Source organism: Eurosta solidaginis, chromosome 5 (genome assembly GCF_040869045.1).
Source record: "Eurosta solidaginis isolate ZX-2024a chromosome 5, ASM4086904v1, whole genome shotgun sequence".
NCBI classification, from domain to species: domain Eukaryota; kingdom Metazoa; phylum Arthropoda; class Insecta; order Diptera; family Tephritidae; genus Eurosta; species Eurosta solidaginis.
Window position 1 is genome coordinate 40465248 of NC_090323.1, and position 17016 is coordinate 40482263.

Below are 17016 nucleotides of genomic sequence, written 5' to 3' on the forward strand. Positions count from 1 at the left end.
GTACAAAATGGCGTGGATAATAAAATATAAACGTTTTTCAGTGTTTTTTTTTACAAATTTTCTTTAATTTATTTTGTTCCAATGTTCACACATTCCGTACTAACAGCTGATTTCAAAAAATCATTTGCTCCTCCTCTTCTCGTTACGATTCCGTCGTAATGCAGAATAACCAACTTCGAGCGTAGAACGGGAACGTAATCGAAATGCAGAATAGGGGTGATTAATTTTTAGGCCTGGTTTTTTAGTACGAGTTGAGCTCAGTTTGTCAGTTAAACTACGCTTAAACTTATTCTGCAGTTTTCCATTCTATTTTAACTGAAGTTTAAGCTGAGCTTAAGCGGCCGATCTGGCAGGGTTAAACTCTAGTTAACCTATCAATTATTTGCGTTCGTTGGCAATGGCGTAGACTATACCCAACAAGCATTTGGGCTTGAGTACCATTAGATATTGATAACTAGCATATCTCTAAAATCTCAAGAGTAGTTATGAAACAGTGGCTCAACTTGGGAATCATAGTGTACTCAGCAAAAGAGGAAATCTATATTATATAAAAAGAAAGACTAAAATGTGTGGTAGTTGGTCGCCGGTGTTTGAAGAGATGCGTTGTTGTTGTTGTTGTTGTTGTTGTAGCGATAAGGTTGCTCCCCGAAGGCTTTGGGGAGTGTTATCGATGTGATGGTCCTTTGCAGGATACAGATCCGGTACGTTCCGGTAACAGCACCATTAAGGTGCTAGCCCGACCATCTCGGGAACGATTTATGTGGCCACATTAAACCTTCAGGCCATCCCTCCCTCCCCACCCCAAGTTCCATGAGGAGGTGAGGTTGACAATTGGGTTTGGAGAAGCTATGTATTGCGTTGGCAACCTATAGGGTTGCACTACAGAGCCCCTTGAATCTGGTGTTTTAGTAGCCTGTTACGACAGGCATACCTACCGCGGGTATATTCTGACCCCCCTAACCCGCTGGGGGATGAAGAGATGCGTCGCTCGATTTTGTTCAAATTTTCACATAAGTTGCGTATACCTCACGCGGTGGTTATTACATAGGTTTGGTTGCGATCGACGCACAAATGCTAGGGTCTTGAGATCAAAACCTGAACCTGGGTAATCCTGGGATGTGTTTATAGAATTTGGCTAACAAATGAAAGCTGTTATTAGTAATTTGATACGGGTACGGTATTTTTCGTACCCCTGGGTGGCTAGGGTCTCGAGATATAGGCCAAAACGTGGACCCGGGTACCCCTAGAATGTGTTTATAGAATATGGATAACAAATGAAAGCTGTTGATGAGTGCTTTAGTAGAGGGTAATTTTCATACCCCTGGGTGACTAGGGTCTCGAGGTATAGGTCAATATGTGGGCCCGGGTACTCCTAGAATGTGTTTATAGAATATGGATAACAAATGAAAGCTGTTTATGAGTGCTTTAGTAGAGGGTAATTTTCATACCCCTGGGTGACTCCCCAGGGTCTCGAGATATAGGCCAAAACGTGGATCAGGGTAACACTAGGATGTGTGTGTAATATGGATGTCAAATGAAAGCTATTGCTGAGTGCTTTAAAGTAATTTTCATTGTGATATTCGATTTAGTCGCATCAACTTGGCAAAACTGATAAATATGCATGCGAAGCCGAAATAAAGACATGAATTAATAATACCCACATACCTATTTACATACGTCCTATTCGATTTACCTTAAATTTGGTATATAAATTTGCCTATATTAGTATTTAAGATCCTTTTTTCCGGGAAGTAGACCACAGACGGACAAGGATTAGGACTAGGACTGGGACTGAGACTCGGAGTGGGACTGGGAATGGAACAAAATACATACCACTCTCTGGGACTGGCAATAAGGGATGAAGAAGAATGAAAAGAACTTGAGAGAAGAGAGAAGGAGACTGAGAAAGAGATAGAATGAGACGAAGATAGAGATAGATGAAGTGAAAAAGACGGAGGGAGGAGTGAATAAGAGGATTAGGAAAAAGTGTAGAGGGGGAGGGCAGAGTTAGACTGAAAAAGCGTATTAAAATGTATGCAGATATACCAAATTGATTGTACACAAGTGTAATATTCCAATACTACAGTATTTTCACGAAAATAAAATATATATGATTTATTTTTGATTAATTACGCTTCATTACTGCTAAGTAAACAGTAAACACCTGACTTCTCACAATAAAGAGCTGTTGATTTTGGTGGTACCACCTTGGAGAATTTTTTCAACTCCACCTCAGCTCGATATGCAATGTAGGATATCAACTGGAGAAATATGTTGAATATTCATTATAGAACTGTACATTAGACCGACATTATTAACCGATATCGCGCCATCCATTTTTCGATTCTGGGCTCAGGAAGAAAAGTTCCACTGCGCATACCCAAACAAATAATTTTCGAGCCTGCGAAATTTCAATGATTTTTTCGATTTTTTATGCATTTTTTTTTCATTTTCAAGGCTCCAAATCATTTTTTATGTATTTTTTCCCTGTCAATTGGAAAATGCAAAATTGGTAAATGCAGTTTTTTGAAAAAAAAATTTCTTTTATGGAGATTTAGAAGAATTTTGGTCGAAAAATCGACTTTTTTTCGCAGGCTCGAAAAAATTTTTTTTTGGGTATGCGTAGTGGAACTTTTTTCCTGAGTCCAAATCCTATCGAAATATCGATGGCAGGATATCGCTTAACCTTCGTCCATACAAATCGACCCAACCCACTGTACATGTCTCAAAAGCTCTCGAAATTAAGATAATAATTGGAAAATATTAATGACGTTGCAGATCAACTCAAATTTTAAAAATGAAATAAGTATCTATAGAGCGCTTTTAGCAATACTTTGCTGTATTTTTTATATTTGTGATCTGCCCAGCTCACAAATTAGTGACCGGTTTTTTGAGACTGTCAACGGGAGATAGCTTACAGAAAGCAAATTGTCTCAAAACTGATTTTCATCCTAAAACGTCTCTAATAGTAACCAGAGACGGCTTATTGCATTCAGCCGTAAGTTTAAAGGGCCCATTACTGGTACTTAGCATAGACTTGACTTGACTTGGCGTATACTTGGCAATTTAGCCACGATTATGCTCCACTTAGCGCATACAATCTGGCATCATAATTCGCTTTGAAATTAATTTTTAAATAAATGCCATTTGTATGACAAAATGTCAAAATCAAATGGAAACAAACAAATGACATCTCAAAATGTATACGTCACTTAGCACTTACATAGAAAATCAAAATTCAAGAGACTTCTAAGTCAAGTGTTGCTAAGTTTTGAGTAATCAGTAACATGCAATGTTCATTAACAGAACTGTAAGTGACAGCTCTAAAGGCTATGCTAAGTATGAGTAATGGGCCCTTAACTTTCTTTTAAGTAAATAACGGTCTTACCCCTTATTAAGCTTAGGCTATGTGGGTATATGTTGTTGTTGTTGTAGCAGTCCTGTTTCGTGTATATGGTTTTGTCCGGTTTCACGCACCGGTGGCAGTAGGGTAAAAAGAATGTCCCTGTTGCGTTTAAGAAAACCGTTGGAGAATGATTTGATCGTCAGTTATCGCGCGAGATTAATAAAGCACTTTGTTGGGAGACGGTCAAAGTCGTTAAGTCGTTCAAGCGCCAATTTTTAAAAAATAATGACAAAGTATTTCAAAATTTCATAAAAGATCGGATAATTTTTCAGATGATGGAGAACTTGATGCTAAAATTTCATCACCTACAACTAACAGTTCTAAAATTTCTCAAGGTATTTGACTTAATTGAATCAACAGAACAAATATTTGTATCCATTACATGGTATATAATATATGTTTAGCTTCATCAGACGAAGAAAAAAAGAAAAAACTTAAAAACGTGCAAAAAACAAATTCCAGAATAAAGAGGGCAAATAAAAAAAGCTTTAAGAAAGTTTCATGTCACTGCAGATTTCAATGTGGCAGCAAGAAAACACCTCAACGGCAAGAAGAGTTCTTCCAGACATATAACAATTCAAGCCTTGCACAACAAGTTTTGATGATATCATCGACGGCCAAGAAATGTGAGAGAAATATTAAATATACGCCAGGGTGTGAACACCGAAACACTGAGTATGAGTATCATTTAACTGATAACTTTGGTATGTCTCACGAAGTATGCCCAAATTTTCTCTTAAAACTTTTTCAAATCAATACTGGAACTTTTTATAGATGGCTAAAGGTTGAGGACCCTTTTGACTACTGTAAACTAGGGTACGCCCCTAGATTGAAGCCAAGCAATGAAAAAGTAATTTTTGTCAGAAATTTTATAAACTCGCTCCCCTCTTATGAGTCACGTTTTGGGCGGTCTTCCACCAAAAAGAAATATCTTAATGAGGGATTGAATTTAAAGAAAGTTTACGACGAATATTCATGTAGATGGAAAATAGAAACATCTTCCAGACAACCAGAAGAAAAAAAACCTGTTTCCAAACATTTTTTTTCTGGAATATTAAATGAATTTAATTTGACATTTAAAGACTCTAGTTCAGATAGATGTATGACTTGCAATACGTTTAATCTAATGTTAAAAAAGGAGAATTTAACTGAAAATGAAAGAAACAGTATTGAGGAAGATCGAAAGCTGCATTATCATCTTGCACAACAAATTCAGAAAGAATTTTGGGAAGATATCGAGAAAGCAAAACTTGAAGATAAAACGGTGGTTTTTGTTTTTGATTTACAGAAACCGTTAGAAACTCCGTCCTTTTCAAGCAATATTGCATTTGACAAGCACCAGCTTTGGACTTACAACCTTTGCATATTCAACGAAGCTGATGGGAATGATAAAGCTTACATGTACGTCTGGTCCGAGAACATAGCATCTCGTGGCGCCGAAGAAATCGCATCGTGCCTTATAAAACATTTCCGAATGCATTTATCGAGAGATGTGAAACATATTATATTATATTCCAAATCGTGTGGCGGTCTGAATCGAAGCCTAAAAATAACGCTTTTAATCAAACATTTTTTGGCGAATAGTGACATTGATTTAATTGAGCAGAAATTTTTTTTATCTGGACACAATTACAATATGTGTGACGCACAATTGAAAATAATAGAGCGAATACCGGAAATATACCAGTGTATTGAAACACCTGATAAGTGGATTGATATTGACAGGCACATCCGCAATTTACCGTAACAAAAATGGAAATGAGCGATTTTATATCTGCCGAAGAACTAAACAAATTGATAATAAACGTCAAAAAAGACCTAAATAATGAAAAAATCACAAAAATTCAAAACCACCGTGCGCATCCGATGACTATTTTTGCTTTCAACTATTTTAAAGTAATGAAAAAAATTGAGATAAATAGGAATAATGTTTCCGATGATGCACTCAAATTGGCTTCGACTCCATTACTGTTTCCTTTAGGAAAGCCAATTACTGTACAAAATTCAGTGATTTAATGAAATTGATGGAATTTATTGGCCCCGAATATCGTCAGTTCTATGAAAACCTGCCAAAGGATGCAAATGCCAGAGTATTATTAAAACCGATTAAATAATAAAAGGTCCCGAGTTATATTTATGTAATTTAATAAAAGTAATTGAAGTTGACATTTATGTTTAAAGAAAGAATAGAAAATAGAAATTCACATGCCGATTGTCGTGAGCTTATGCACGCTCGCACGTCTGCACTCTTCGAATGTTAACCCGTAACTGACTGTCTTTGACAGTATGAATTGGCAAGCGAAGGGAGTGATGACGAATAAACACGTTGGAAATAACTTGAATTATGGAAACTATGCATGTTCACATTACGGTTTTCAGAAACTTGTATCCATTCCAAATGCCAATCGCAACTTAGCTAATTTATTTGGTATTATCAATACGTAAAACACTTTTAAAAGGAATAACCTCATAAAGATTATGTGGGTCCAAGCCACGTATCAATACCTGGAAATGAAGTCGCAGACCAAAGAGTAAAATTAGCAGCTATAGAGCCACTAATGGTACAAAACATAATCTCAAAATTAGACATCGTCAGGCGTGTAGAGGTCGAGTTGCAAAACACAAAATCGAAAAACTGGAAAAACTTCACACATCACTACGCAAACATAAAACACCAACAGAATACCGGATACTTTCCCTGTCGAAGTCAGCTGTAACAAATTGAAAGCACTTATCCGACCACGCATAGGACACACGATTATTACACATGAGCAAATTTTCAAAGGTATGGGCGTAACACAGTGCCCCTTTCTGTAACACGGAAACAAACTCTGTAATCCATCTTCTCGACAGATGTCAACATTTCGCTGCAACCAGATCAAACCTATTTAATAAAGCCCTACCAGATTGTTAAAAACTCCAGATGTTGAATCCATAGATAAAATTAATGAATTCCATAGATTAAGGAGTCTTAATAAATAAATATAGTGTTAATTATCTATAAGTTTAAGTGAATCTAAGTAATTCCTATCGAATGTATGCAACATAAACGAAAAGAAAAGCGAGCCGAAGGTGTTCTTACTAGTGCTCCTTATCTTTGGTAAAGAAGGTGTTGGCGCTTCTTTTCCTCTAGTAAATAAATAAATAAAATAATAATATAATAATTAGCAGCCCTCAATTACTATATTATTAGGATCAGAGTTTGCATCAGCATAATTCTTTTGTGCAATATTCGACATTAAAAAGAAAGTGTAATACTGTTTTCACACAGACGGCTTATTGAATAATAAAGGCAGTTTTCTACATTAAGACGCTTATTGATCTCAATCTTCCCTACAAAATTCGAGTCAATTATTATTTCGTTAGTAGCTAATCGAATTCCTAATGAAGTCAAAAGCACAATGCAACTCTGTTGGCAGCGTTCCGCTTCCGTTTCCGTTTCTTAGTTTTCAAAGCAAATGTCATTGTCTGCATGGCGGAACGATACAAGGTGGCCGCATCGAACAGCTGATTATAACCTTTTTTATTTGATTTGATACATCAACTACCGGCGCAGTACGATTTTGACATTTGTCCATCGAATTTACAAGTACATGGAATTTTTTTTGTTTGTTGGTATGTCACCATGCCCCCACCTTGTATCGTTCCGCCATGATTGTCTGTCTCATCCTTCATACTAATCGAGCAGTTACTTCTGTGTGAAAGCAAAAAGTTTACGATTTCATTAGCAGGTGAAATGAGATCATTAAGTTTCTGTGTGAAAACAGTATAACGGAGCCTTAATAAATAATGAAAATGTCACCCTGTTTCTCGAATTGCTGCAACACCCGTTGTCTGCGGTGAAACGAACAACAGGTGTTGGGACAACTCGGGAACAGAGCTATTCGGCTCGACATTCAATATAAATTTGGCAACGATACATTTCGGACGTGCTCGTCAAAAAAGTATTAAAATAAACGTGTGTTAACTTTAATAGAAAAAGTAGAGTTTTATAATTCCTTTCGAATGTGTACCTGGCGGAAAATACCGCCCAGACAATCATCGTAAACTATACAAGCCCAACAATATGGAGGCGGCGCCCTCCGCGCTAACCTAAAGAGGAGAAGGTAACCCGACTTATTTTTCCATCGAATTTGTGTGTACATGGCCCGTGTAATGGCATGAATTTCCACCTGGTAAGAGTGTACATGATTCTTGAGTAGCAGCAGACAACCGAAGCTGTCTGATATGGCGACCGTGAGGTTTGTGTAACGCAGTGAGGTTTGTGTGACGGGAAACATAGAAGGCAGCGATATACCAGAGTGATAAAATTACACTAAATACAATTTTGTTTAAAATTTAAATCATACCAATATGCGGAAATAGAAAAAATTCAATAATACGATTGCCTAATAAATAACAGAGGTAATAGATTCTTATAGAAACAAGATACTACAATACATAATATAACACATTAAATTTTCTAAAAACTAAAACTACGGAAATAATACAAATATTTTTTGTTTAAATGCGGACATAATATAAAATACATAACAAGCCTAGCATTTTTAATAACGGCATGCAAAACCCCACGCCACTCAAATAACGGCACTCCTCCACTTGCTCAAATAACGGCACGAAAACCACGCTATACATATATATACCATATAACATCAGCATCGATTTAAGATTGGCAGCGCAGCATCAGCAGCAGCACCAGCAAAAAACAAGCAGCAGAAGCGGCAAATAAGTATAATATATATATGTATGTAACATTTTTTGCCTACGGATATTATTTTCTTTAAACGTATATATGTACGTATATTAAAATTTAAATTTTTTTTATTAAATTCGGTGCCTTCGCATTTCAATTAAAATAATTTCGCATTTTATATAAATTTTGGATTTTTGACACAACGGTGGTTTGTGAAAAACCAATTGAATTTTTTTATATAAACTGGTTTGTTAAAAACCAATTAACTTTTTCGATATATGCGGTGGTTCCGTTAAAAACCAAGTAATTTTTTTGATACATGCGGTGGTTCCGTTAAAAACCAATTAATTTTTTTTTTGATATATGCGGTGGTTCCGTTAAAAACCAATTCAATTTTTTTTAGTACATGCGGTGGTTCCGTGAAAAACCAAATTGAGATTTTTTTTGAATATAGCGGTGCGTCCGTGATTAAATTTTGAGACTTTTACCAATTAATACTTACATACTTTTGATCCATTTTAAAATCAATTACTTTTTACAGATTCTTCATACAAATACTGCAGTTTTAATTAATTCTTCCGATACATGGTTAAATACCCCCTTAATGACTATTCACCTGCAAATCAGTTCTCTTATACAAAATTTCCTTTTTTCTTTTTCCTCAACATTTCAGCTTCAAAGAATTCAGACATTCAAATAAGTACTTCATTAATTTCATAGTTTGAACTGAATTATCTGTGCTATTCTGATAATTTCATATGTACAACCTTAGAACTGGTAAGCAAGTGCAAAAAACTTCAGATTCAGAATCCGATTCCGATAAATCTGCCTCAAGCTACGAAAGTTTAACTTCATCTTCGACCGATAAAGTCACCAAACAGGAAACTAAATTATCGTTGTCAGCAGATTTCATAGGCTTCGAAGATTCTTCCAGTAAAAATTTAACTTCTAATTTAGTTTCAAATCTTAACGATTCAAATAGTGAAATATTAACTTCAACTTCTTCTACTTTAAAATCAGATCTTAACGATCCAAATAGTACAAACGTGGCCTCACCTGCTAATTCAGCTCCAGATCTTAACGATCAAATCATGGCGACACCTGAGGAAAAGAGAATTTTCATTAACACATGTGCTAATTCTATTAGAGAAAACTACAGTGGTGATCCTCTAGCACTTGATTCTTTTATAGACAAAATCGCATGACTTGAACAATTCGCTACTGCAGATTTAAATGATACTTTTATAGCGTTCTTAAAATCAAAATTAGAGTGTGAAGCCCGTGAAGCAATACCATCACAAGTAACTTCAGTCAATGAAATTAAAACAGCTCTACGTAATAGGATCAAACCAGACAACTCGAAAGTTGTAGCAGGGAGAATTGCAGCGTTGCACGTTAACGGTAACAATTATACAGATTTTGCCAAAAAAGTTGAAGATTTAGCTGACTCACATGAGCGGTCTCTTATTATTGAAGGGATCACTCAAGTAAAAGCTCACGAAATGGCAGTCGAACGAACTGTTAACTTGTGTCGTCTAAATGCAAAATCAAATTTAGTAAAAACCATTTTAGCCTCAACAGCATTTACTGATCCGAAAGACGTAGTAGCAAAATTAATTGTAGAACAAAGCAACGAAGTAACTGAACGTCAGGTTCTAGCTTTTCGATCACGTGGTAACAGTACATTCAGAAATTCACGTGGTAGTTATCGAGGTTTTTACCCAAACCGCGGCTATACTGGTTATAGAAACAATAATTCATTTGCATACAACAGCAACTATAACGGCAATAATAATCAAAGATATAGGAATTATAACGGAAATAGATACCGGAATAACAACAGTAATAATACGCGTCCAAATACAAATTCCAATTCAAATACAAATAATAGTAACAATAGAAGCAACAATTCAAGATCTTCAAACGGTAGAGGTCGAAACGCAAACGTTCGCGCTTTAAACGCCAGCGCCCCTCAGGAGCGAACACTGGGGGAGGACGAACTAAGCCAGTAAGCGAACATCCCTCACCAATAGGCATCTACTGTTTAAATTTAAATTGCTCTGATTTCATTGAATTACAACTTATCGAGTCACAAAAATTTTGTTCTTTCCTCAAGGGGACATTTCTTTAATAAAGATATCATGTTTAGACAGAAATATTTCCTTAAATACGAACGACATTATTAACATTACCGGTGTCCTTTCTAATTCAGTTTCTACTTTAGGTAAAATTACAGCAAATTTAAATTTTTCTAACTTTCCTATTAAACATACTTTACATGTAGTAAATTTAGACTTTAATATTCCATCCGATGGCATACTGGGTAAAGATTTTCTGTAAATTAACAAATGCATTATTAATTATGAAAGAAATAGTATTTCCTTTTGGGTAGGTAATGAAAAAGTTGCGATACCAATCCTACACGGAACAGAAAGCGACAGTTGTATCATTCCGCCAAGATGTGAAATATTCAGACTTTTTGATTTAGGAGATTCAACCGAACCACTTTTCGTGGACTCGCAGGAAATTTAAAAAGGTTTTTTCACAGCTAGGTGCATTGTTAATTCCAGTAACCCAATAATTAAAGTCATAAATACCACGGATGATATAAAGTATGTGAAAAGAAACAGTATTCAGCCAGAAAAACTTTCAAATTATAATGTTTATACAATTAACAAGACAGAAACAGAAGACAAACGTACGAAAAAACTAATTTCGATTTTAAAAAATCAAATACCTCAACATGCTCCAAGTAAATTACTTGACCTTTGCATAGATTATGCCGACATTTTCGCTCTTGACACGGACAAAATGACTTTAAATAACTTCTACGAGCAAAAATTAAGACTGACAGACAACGAACCGATATATGTTAAAAATTATAGATTGCCATACTCTCAACGCGAAGAAATAAATCGCCAAGTAAATAAATTGTTAGTTATTCGAATTACAATAGTCCTTTGATTTTAGTCCCAAAGAAAGATACTAATGGTCAAAAAGCTTATCGTATGTGCGTAGATTTTCGCGCAGTAAACAAAAAACTCATTGCTGATAAATTTCCACTAGCTAGAGTTGACGATATTTTAGACAATCTCGGTAGAGCAAAGTATTTTTCCACATTAGATCTTTTTTCAGGATTTCATCAAATCCCCTTGCATCCTGACTCACGTGACATTACTTCTTTCAGCACCTCGGTCGGCGCATTTGGATGGAAAGTGCTTCCATTCGGTTTAAACATAGCACCAAATTCATTCTCACGAATGATGACAATAGCTTTTTCGGGTATACCACCCAACGTCGCATTTCTGTACGTCGACGATATAATCGTCATCGGTTGTAGTGAAGCACATCATATTAAAAATCTTTCAAAAGTTTTCGATACTTGTAGGTCTTTTAATCTCAAACTTAACCCAAATAAATGCAACTTTTTACGACCAGAAGTTACATTTTTAGGTCACAAATGTTCAGCCAAAGGTTTGTTGCCAGACGACTCTAAAATAAACGCAATTAAAAAGTATACAAAACCGACTGATAAAGACGCGATACGACGATTCGTTGCGTTTGCAAACTATTACATACGGTTTATACCTAATTTTGCGTCTCTGACAGCGCCTCTAAATCGATTAAGGAGGAAAAGAGTTGAATTTGTATGGGATGTAGAGTGCGAAAGAGCATTTTTATCTTTGAAAGCAGCGTTACTTTCACCAAAATTACTTCAATATCCAGATTTTACTAAACAATTCATTATTACCGTTGATGCTTCCACAACTGGATGTGGCGCTATTTTGAGTCAAGAACAGCAAGGTAGTGATTTACCAATTTGTTTCGCCTCTAAAACATTTAATAAAGCCGAACAGAAAAAACCAATTATAGAGTTAGAACTCTTAGCTATTTAATTCGCAATAAAGCAATTTCGACCATATGTGTATGGTACCCATTTTATTGTAAAGTCAGATCATAGACCTCTAGTATACTTATTCAATATGAAAGACTCATCTTCAAAACTTTCAAGAATAAGACTAGAACCTGCTGAATATAATTTCACTATATTTTACATAAAGGGTAAATCAAACGTTGGTGCCAATGCACTATCGCGTATTACAATCGATGAGATTAAGGAATCGAACAAACAAATTTTAGCAGTTTAGACAAGATCAATGACAAAACGGCAAAACGACAATAATCTTCATATTAAAACAGACAAAAACGACGAAAAACAACTTACTTTACATGTCTACGACAAATTTTCATTTAACTTTTCGAAAAAAGTTCCACGAATAAGATCTGCAATTACTTACGATAAAAATAATAAAACAACAAATTTAAGAATTTTTGCGTATATTAAACATAAGAAACTCGAGTTACTTAGTTTGTTAACGAAATAATGACTTTAGAGAAATTACTTTCGAGGCTTGAATCAGAAGCCGGCAAACGCAAAATTAAGCAAATTGAATGGCCTAAAAACGATATTTTGTTCGAACATTATACTATTACAAATTTCAAAAATATTGGAAATAAAATTTAAAATCATTAGACATTTTTTTAACAGATCCAGTGGAGACAGTAACAGATGAAGACACAAAATTAAAGCTTATGAAAATTTACCATAATGATCCCATTTCTGGTGGACATTGCGGAATGAAAAGACTTTACGCAAAACTACGAACAAAATTTTATTGGAAGAACATGACTCGTGATATATCGAAATATATCAAAAATTGTAAAGATTGTCTTTTAAACAAGGTGAAACCTAAAACAAAAGAAAAACTTGTTTTAACACCAACTCCTTGTAAACCATTTGATATACTAGTAATTGACACAATAGGTCCCCTACCTGAGTCCAAATATGGTAACAAGTTCGCACTTACCATGATTTGCGACAGGACTAAATACCTGGTAACAGTCGCTGTGCCAGACAAATCGGCAAAAAAAATCGCTTCAGCAATCTTTGAAGGCTGCATTTTAACTTACGGCACAATGAATGCCATAAAATCAGATTTAGGTACTGAATTTAAAAATGAATTATTCGAAGAATTAACTAAACTTCTAAATATTGAACATAATTTTTCAACTGCATACCATCACGAAACTGTTGGCACGATTGAACGTAATCATAGTTTTTAATGAATACTTACGTGCATATTTAAAAGATACTTTTTCTGATTGGGATGTTTATTTAAAATACTTTACTTTCCTACACAATACTACGAGGAGCACAGTTTTCGACAATCATTTTTCTCCTTTCGAGTTAGTTTTTGGGAAAAAGACAACTTTGCCTAATGAATTGACAAAAGAAACAATTGACCCAATTTATAACGTCGAAAGCTATGCCAAAGAAGACAAGTTTAGGATGCAGAAAACGCACAAAATGGCACAAAATATAATTAATAAAAATAAATTACAAAGTAAAAATCTGTACGATAAAACGGCACGACCTTTAATTGTAAAAATCGAAGATAAAGTACTTCTACAAAAAGAACCACATCATAAACACGAAAATATTTATCAAGGTCCATTTATTATAACCAAAATTAACGAACCTAACGTAAATATTTTCGATGAAGTTAAAAACAAAGAAAAAGTAGTACATAAAAATCGCCTAAGTAAATTAACATTACTTTAATACGTCGAATATACCGTAAATTTGATGGAAAAAATCCAAAATTTTTTTTAGTACTAGCATTTAAGCAGCCACGAAGGGTAAAAAAATTGTTGAAACAAAAAAAGAAAAAAAAAGCACAAAATTTTGCAGATTCAAAAGCCTATGTCATAAAATTTGTTCATAACTTATAACAAAATTGTATTTCTTAAGTTAAAAAAAAAAAAAAAAAAAAAAAAAAATTTGAAAAGCAACAAAAACTAAAACTTTAAAACTAGCACAAAACTTAAGTTGTATATATATAATGTAAATATTTACAAAAGAAAATTAAAAAAAAAAAATAAAAAGTATTTTACTAATTTAAATTTTAATTAATATTCCCGCCAATAACTTTCTAGTTCCTACCAGTAAACTAAAATAAATGTAAATAAAATTTGAGTATTTTTACTTCTAAGTTCATTTGTAATAATCAGTAATAAAAATGGTTCCGAACCAACGAATTAAAAAGGGGAGGTACACCCTAATATAAATATATATTCGTTTGTTCGCAACAATTTTTATAAGTTTTTGGCCAAAGAAGAATGTGACAAAATTGATCACTTTGTTAATTCTTCTTTTCCCCGAAAAGGATGATGTAACGGAGCCTTAATAAATAATGAAAATGTCACCCTGTTTCTCGAATTGCTGCAACACCCGTTGTCTGCGGTGAAACGAACAACAGGTGTTGGGACAACTCGGGAACAGCTATTCGGCTCGACATTCAATATAAACAACTTTAAAAGAAAAAGTAGAGGTTTTTAATTCCTCTCGAATGTGTACCTGGCGGAAAAGACCGCCCAGACAATCATCATAAACTATACAAGCCCAACAATATGGAGGCGGCGCCCTCCGCGCTAACCTAAGGAGGAGAAGGTAACCCGACTTATCTTTCCATCGAATTTGTGTGTACATGGTCCGTGTAATGGCATGAATTTCCACCTGTTAAGGGTGTACATGGTTCTTGAGTAGCAGCAGACAACCGAAGTTGTCTGATAAAAGCTACCAGGGATAGATCCAGGGCGGATCGGGTGTACTATTCTGCGTCATAAGGTCAACCCACCTTCCAAGTTTCATCAAAGAGTATATATTTGTCAAGAGGCGTCACTCGATACTTTTGTTGTTGCCAAAGCAAATTACTCGATGTTTTCTCAAGGTAGTCGTTGGTTTTTTTTATCAGATGTATTTATAAAAACGCCTTCTATATATTTTCGTGGGGTATTTGTGTTTATTTTATTGATTGTATTAAATTAATTAATTAATTCTCTTTCCAAAAATCGTAATTATGCAAAGTCACTTTACCGCATAACTATATAGGATTCAATTAAAAAAAACTAAACAAAACTTCCTTGAGAATCACATTCGACATGACAGGTTTGCTTTGGCAACAACAAAGTATCGAGTGACGCCTCTTAACAAATATATACTCTTTGGTTTCATCGCTTTATCCGTCTTTGGTCAAAGAGGATAAATACAATAAGAGCCGTCACTCGTTATTTTGTGGCGAGTATCTCGCTGGAAATTGAAAAAATTGATGCTGAAAGTTTTCTGAGAGGGACATTTTTAATTGTCACGCATTTATCCATGCCGTGTAGGCCCTTTGTGCAACTGTGATTTTTGGAAAGAGAATTAAATTAATTAATTAAATACAGTAGAAAAATAAACACAAATACCCCAGGAAAATTTATAGAAGACATTTATAAACATCTCGCCCAAAAAAAAAGTAGCGACTACCTCTCAGTATACATCGAGTAAATGCCAAAAAAAGAACGAGTGACGCCTGTTATTGTATTTATCCTCTTTGCTTTGGATAATGAATTATCGCAGTTTTTCGGTTGTGATTCGACTTTTTTCCATTTTAATATTTTATAATATAATTTCATTAGGAGGACTCATGTAACCTTATAAATGCCTTATAAAGTGTCTAAACGTATAAATTTATCTAGTGAGTAAACGAGCAGTCAAATTTTGTATGAAAAATCATTTACACAATTTGTATAAATTTACGCGCACATTTCATTGTGTAAACGCGGTAAACTCAAAGGAATGCAACCCTGCAGACATTACAGCAGGCATTTTCATCAGAAATCTCCATAGTGTACAAGTGTGTTGACTTCTTTCTGGCAGGCACTCGCTTAAGTGAGCATAACGGGAAAATCTGGGTTGCCATTGTTGTTTCGGTTGAAAACGGTCAATTAGGGTTCTGTGCAGAGACGTCAAAGGTTGAAACAGGGTTTATGTAGTCACAAAGGTGTTGCTCCTGTTCCACAGCATTTTAATTTTATATCATGGCGAAAAGTGTTCAGTTCAGAGTTATTTTCATTAAAAGTTTAATTTATTACGGAGGGTTACTCCTTTAAGTGTAAAAAGCAGAGAAAACGTAGAGTTTTTCAAATTATTGTGAAACACTTTTTAATTTGAATTTCTGTACACAAGTTCACTATATTTTGGTAACACAAGAATCTGGAGGTCAATTCCTTAACTATGAAAAACTGAAAAATGTACACTTATTGAAAACTCATTTGCACACACAATTACACTATGAATTTAGTTGTGTTTTTGTGCACAAAATTTTGAAACTAAAAACAAAATTTTCATTTGTCAGAAAAAATAAAGAAAAAACGGCCTAATGTCAAAAACCCTATCGAAATACAACCTGGCTTGTTTGTTTTTAATGAACTACGTTGTATTTTTCTTGTATTTCCTTAGTTTTTTTTAAATATAGTTCACACACTTACACCAGTACTGAAACCTTATTGGCTCCCTCGACAAAAAATATATGAGAAAATACTAGAAAAATACATAGAAAATAAAGTAGTGGCATATAGGAGTTTGATTTGTTTGCACTTACAGCACCATTTTATTTACCGGAGACTTTCACAGCTACAAAAATTAAGGCGGATTTCCACAGACGCTTTGGTTGTGTTGCATTCATTAATTCATCTGTCGGGCGAACTATCGAATAATTTACATAAATGCTTTGGTTGCGTGCCTCCGCTTTGACAACGCCATACGAAAAACAATAAAACGCCGTACGTTATCTTTGCTTTGAAGCGAACTATCGAATAATTTACATAAATGCTTTGGTTGCGTGCCTCCGCTTTGACAACGCCATGCGAAAAACAATAAAACGCCGTACGTTATCTTTGCTTTGAAGCGACCAAAGCGTTTATATAATTTTGCCCTTATGCATTTGTGTAAACAGCCTTAGAAGTGAAATTTTTCCATGTTACACGTGTGGCGCTTTATATTTTGACTCTAATTTAAATAAATTTTGCTTTC

At 34.7% G+C, this 17016-nt stretch overlaps 1 protein-coding gene across 2 annotated transcripts in view; it reads left to right on the forward strand.

The window, feature by feature from the left end:
* Nucleotides 1-6467, forward strand: part of LOC137254565 (uncharacterized) — a 38663-nt gene extending 32196 nt beyond the window's left edge. Inside the window, exons 6-8 of one of the 2 annotated variants that reach the window (XM_067792316.1) lie at nucleotides 3679-3741; nucleotides 3811-4110; nucleotides 4181-4278. In XM_067792316.1, coding sequence (XP_067648417.1) covers nucleotides 3679-3741; nucleotides 3811-4110; nucleotides 4181-4188 — 371 coding nt within the window. In that variant the 3' untranslated portion in view covers nucleotides 4189-4278. Of the gene's footprint in view, nucleotides 1-3678; nucleotides 3742-3810 lie in introns of both variants that reach the window. The other variant, XM_067792315.1, reaches the window with a different exon arrangement.
* The last annotated feature ends 10549 nt before the right edge of the window (nucleotides 6468-17016 follow it).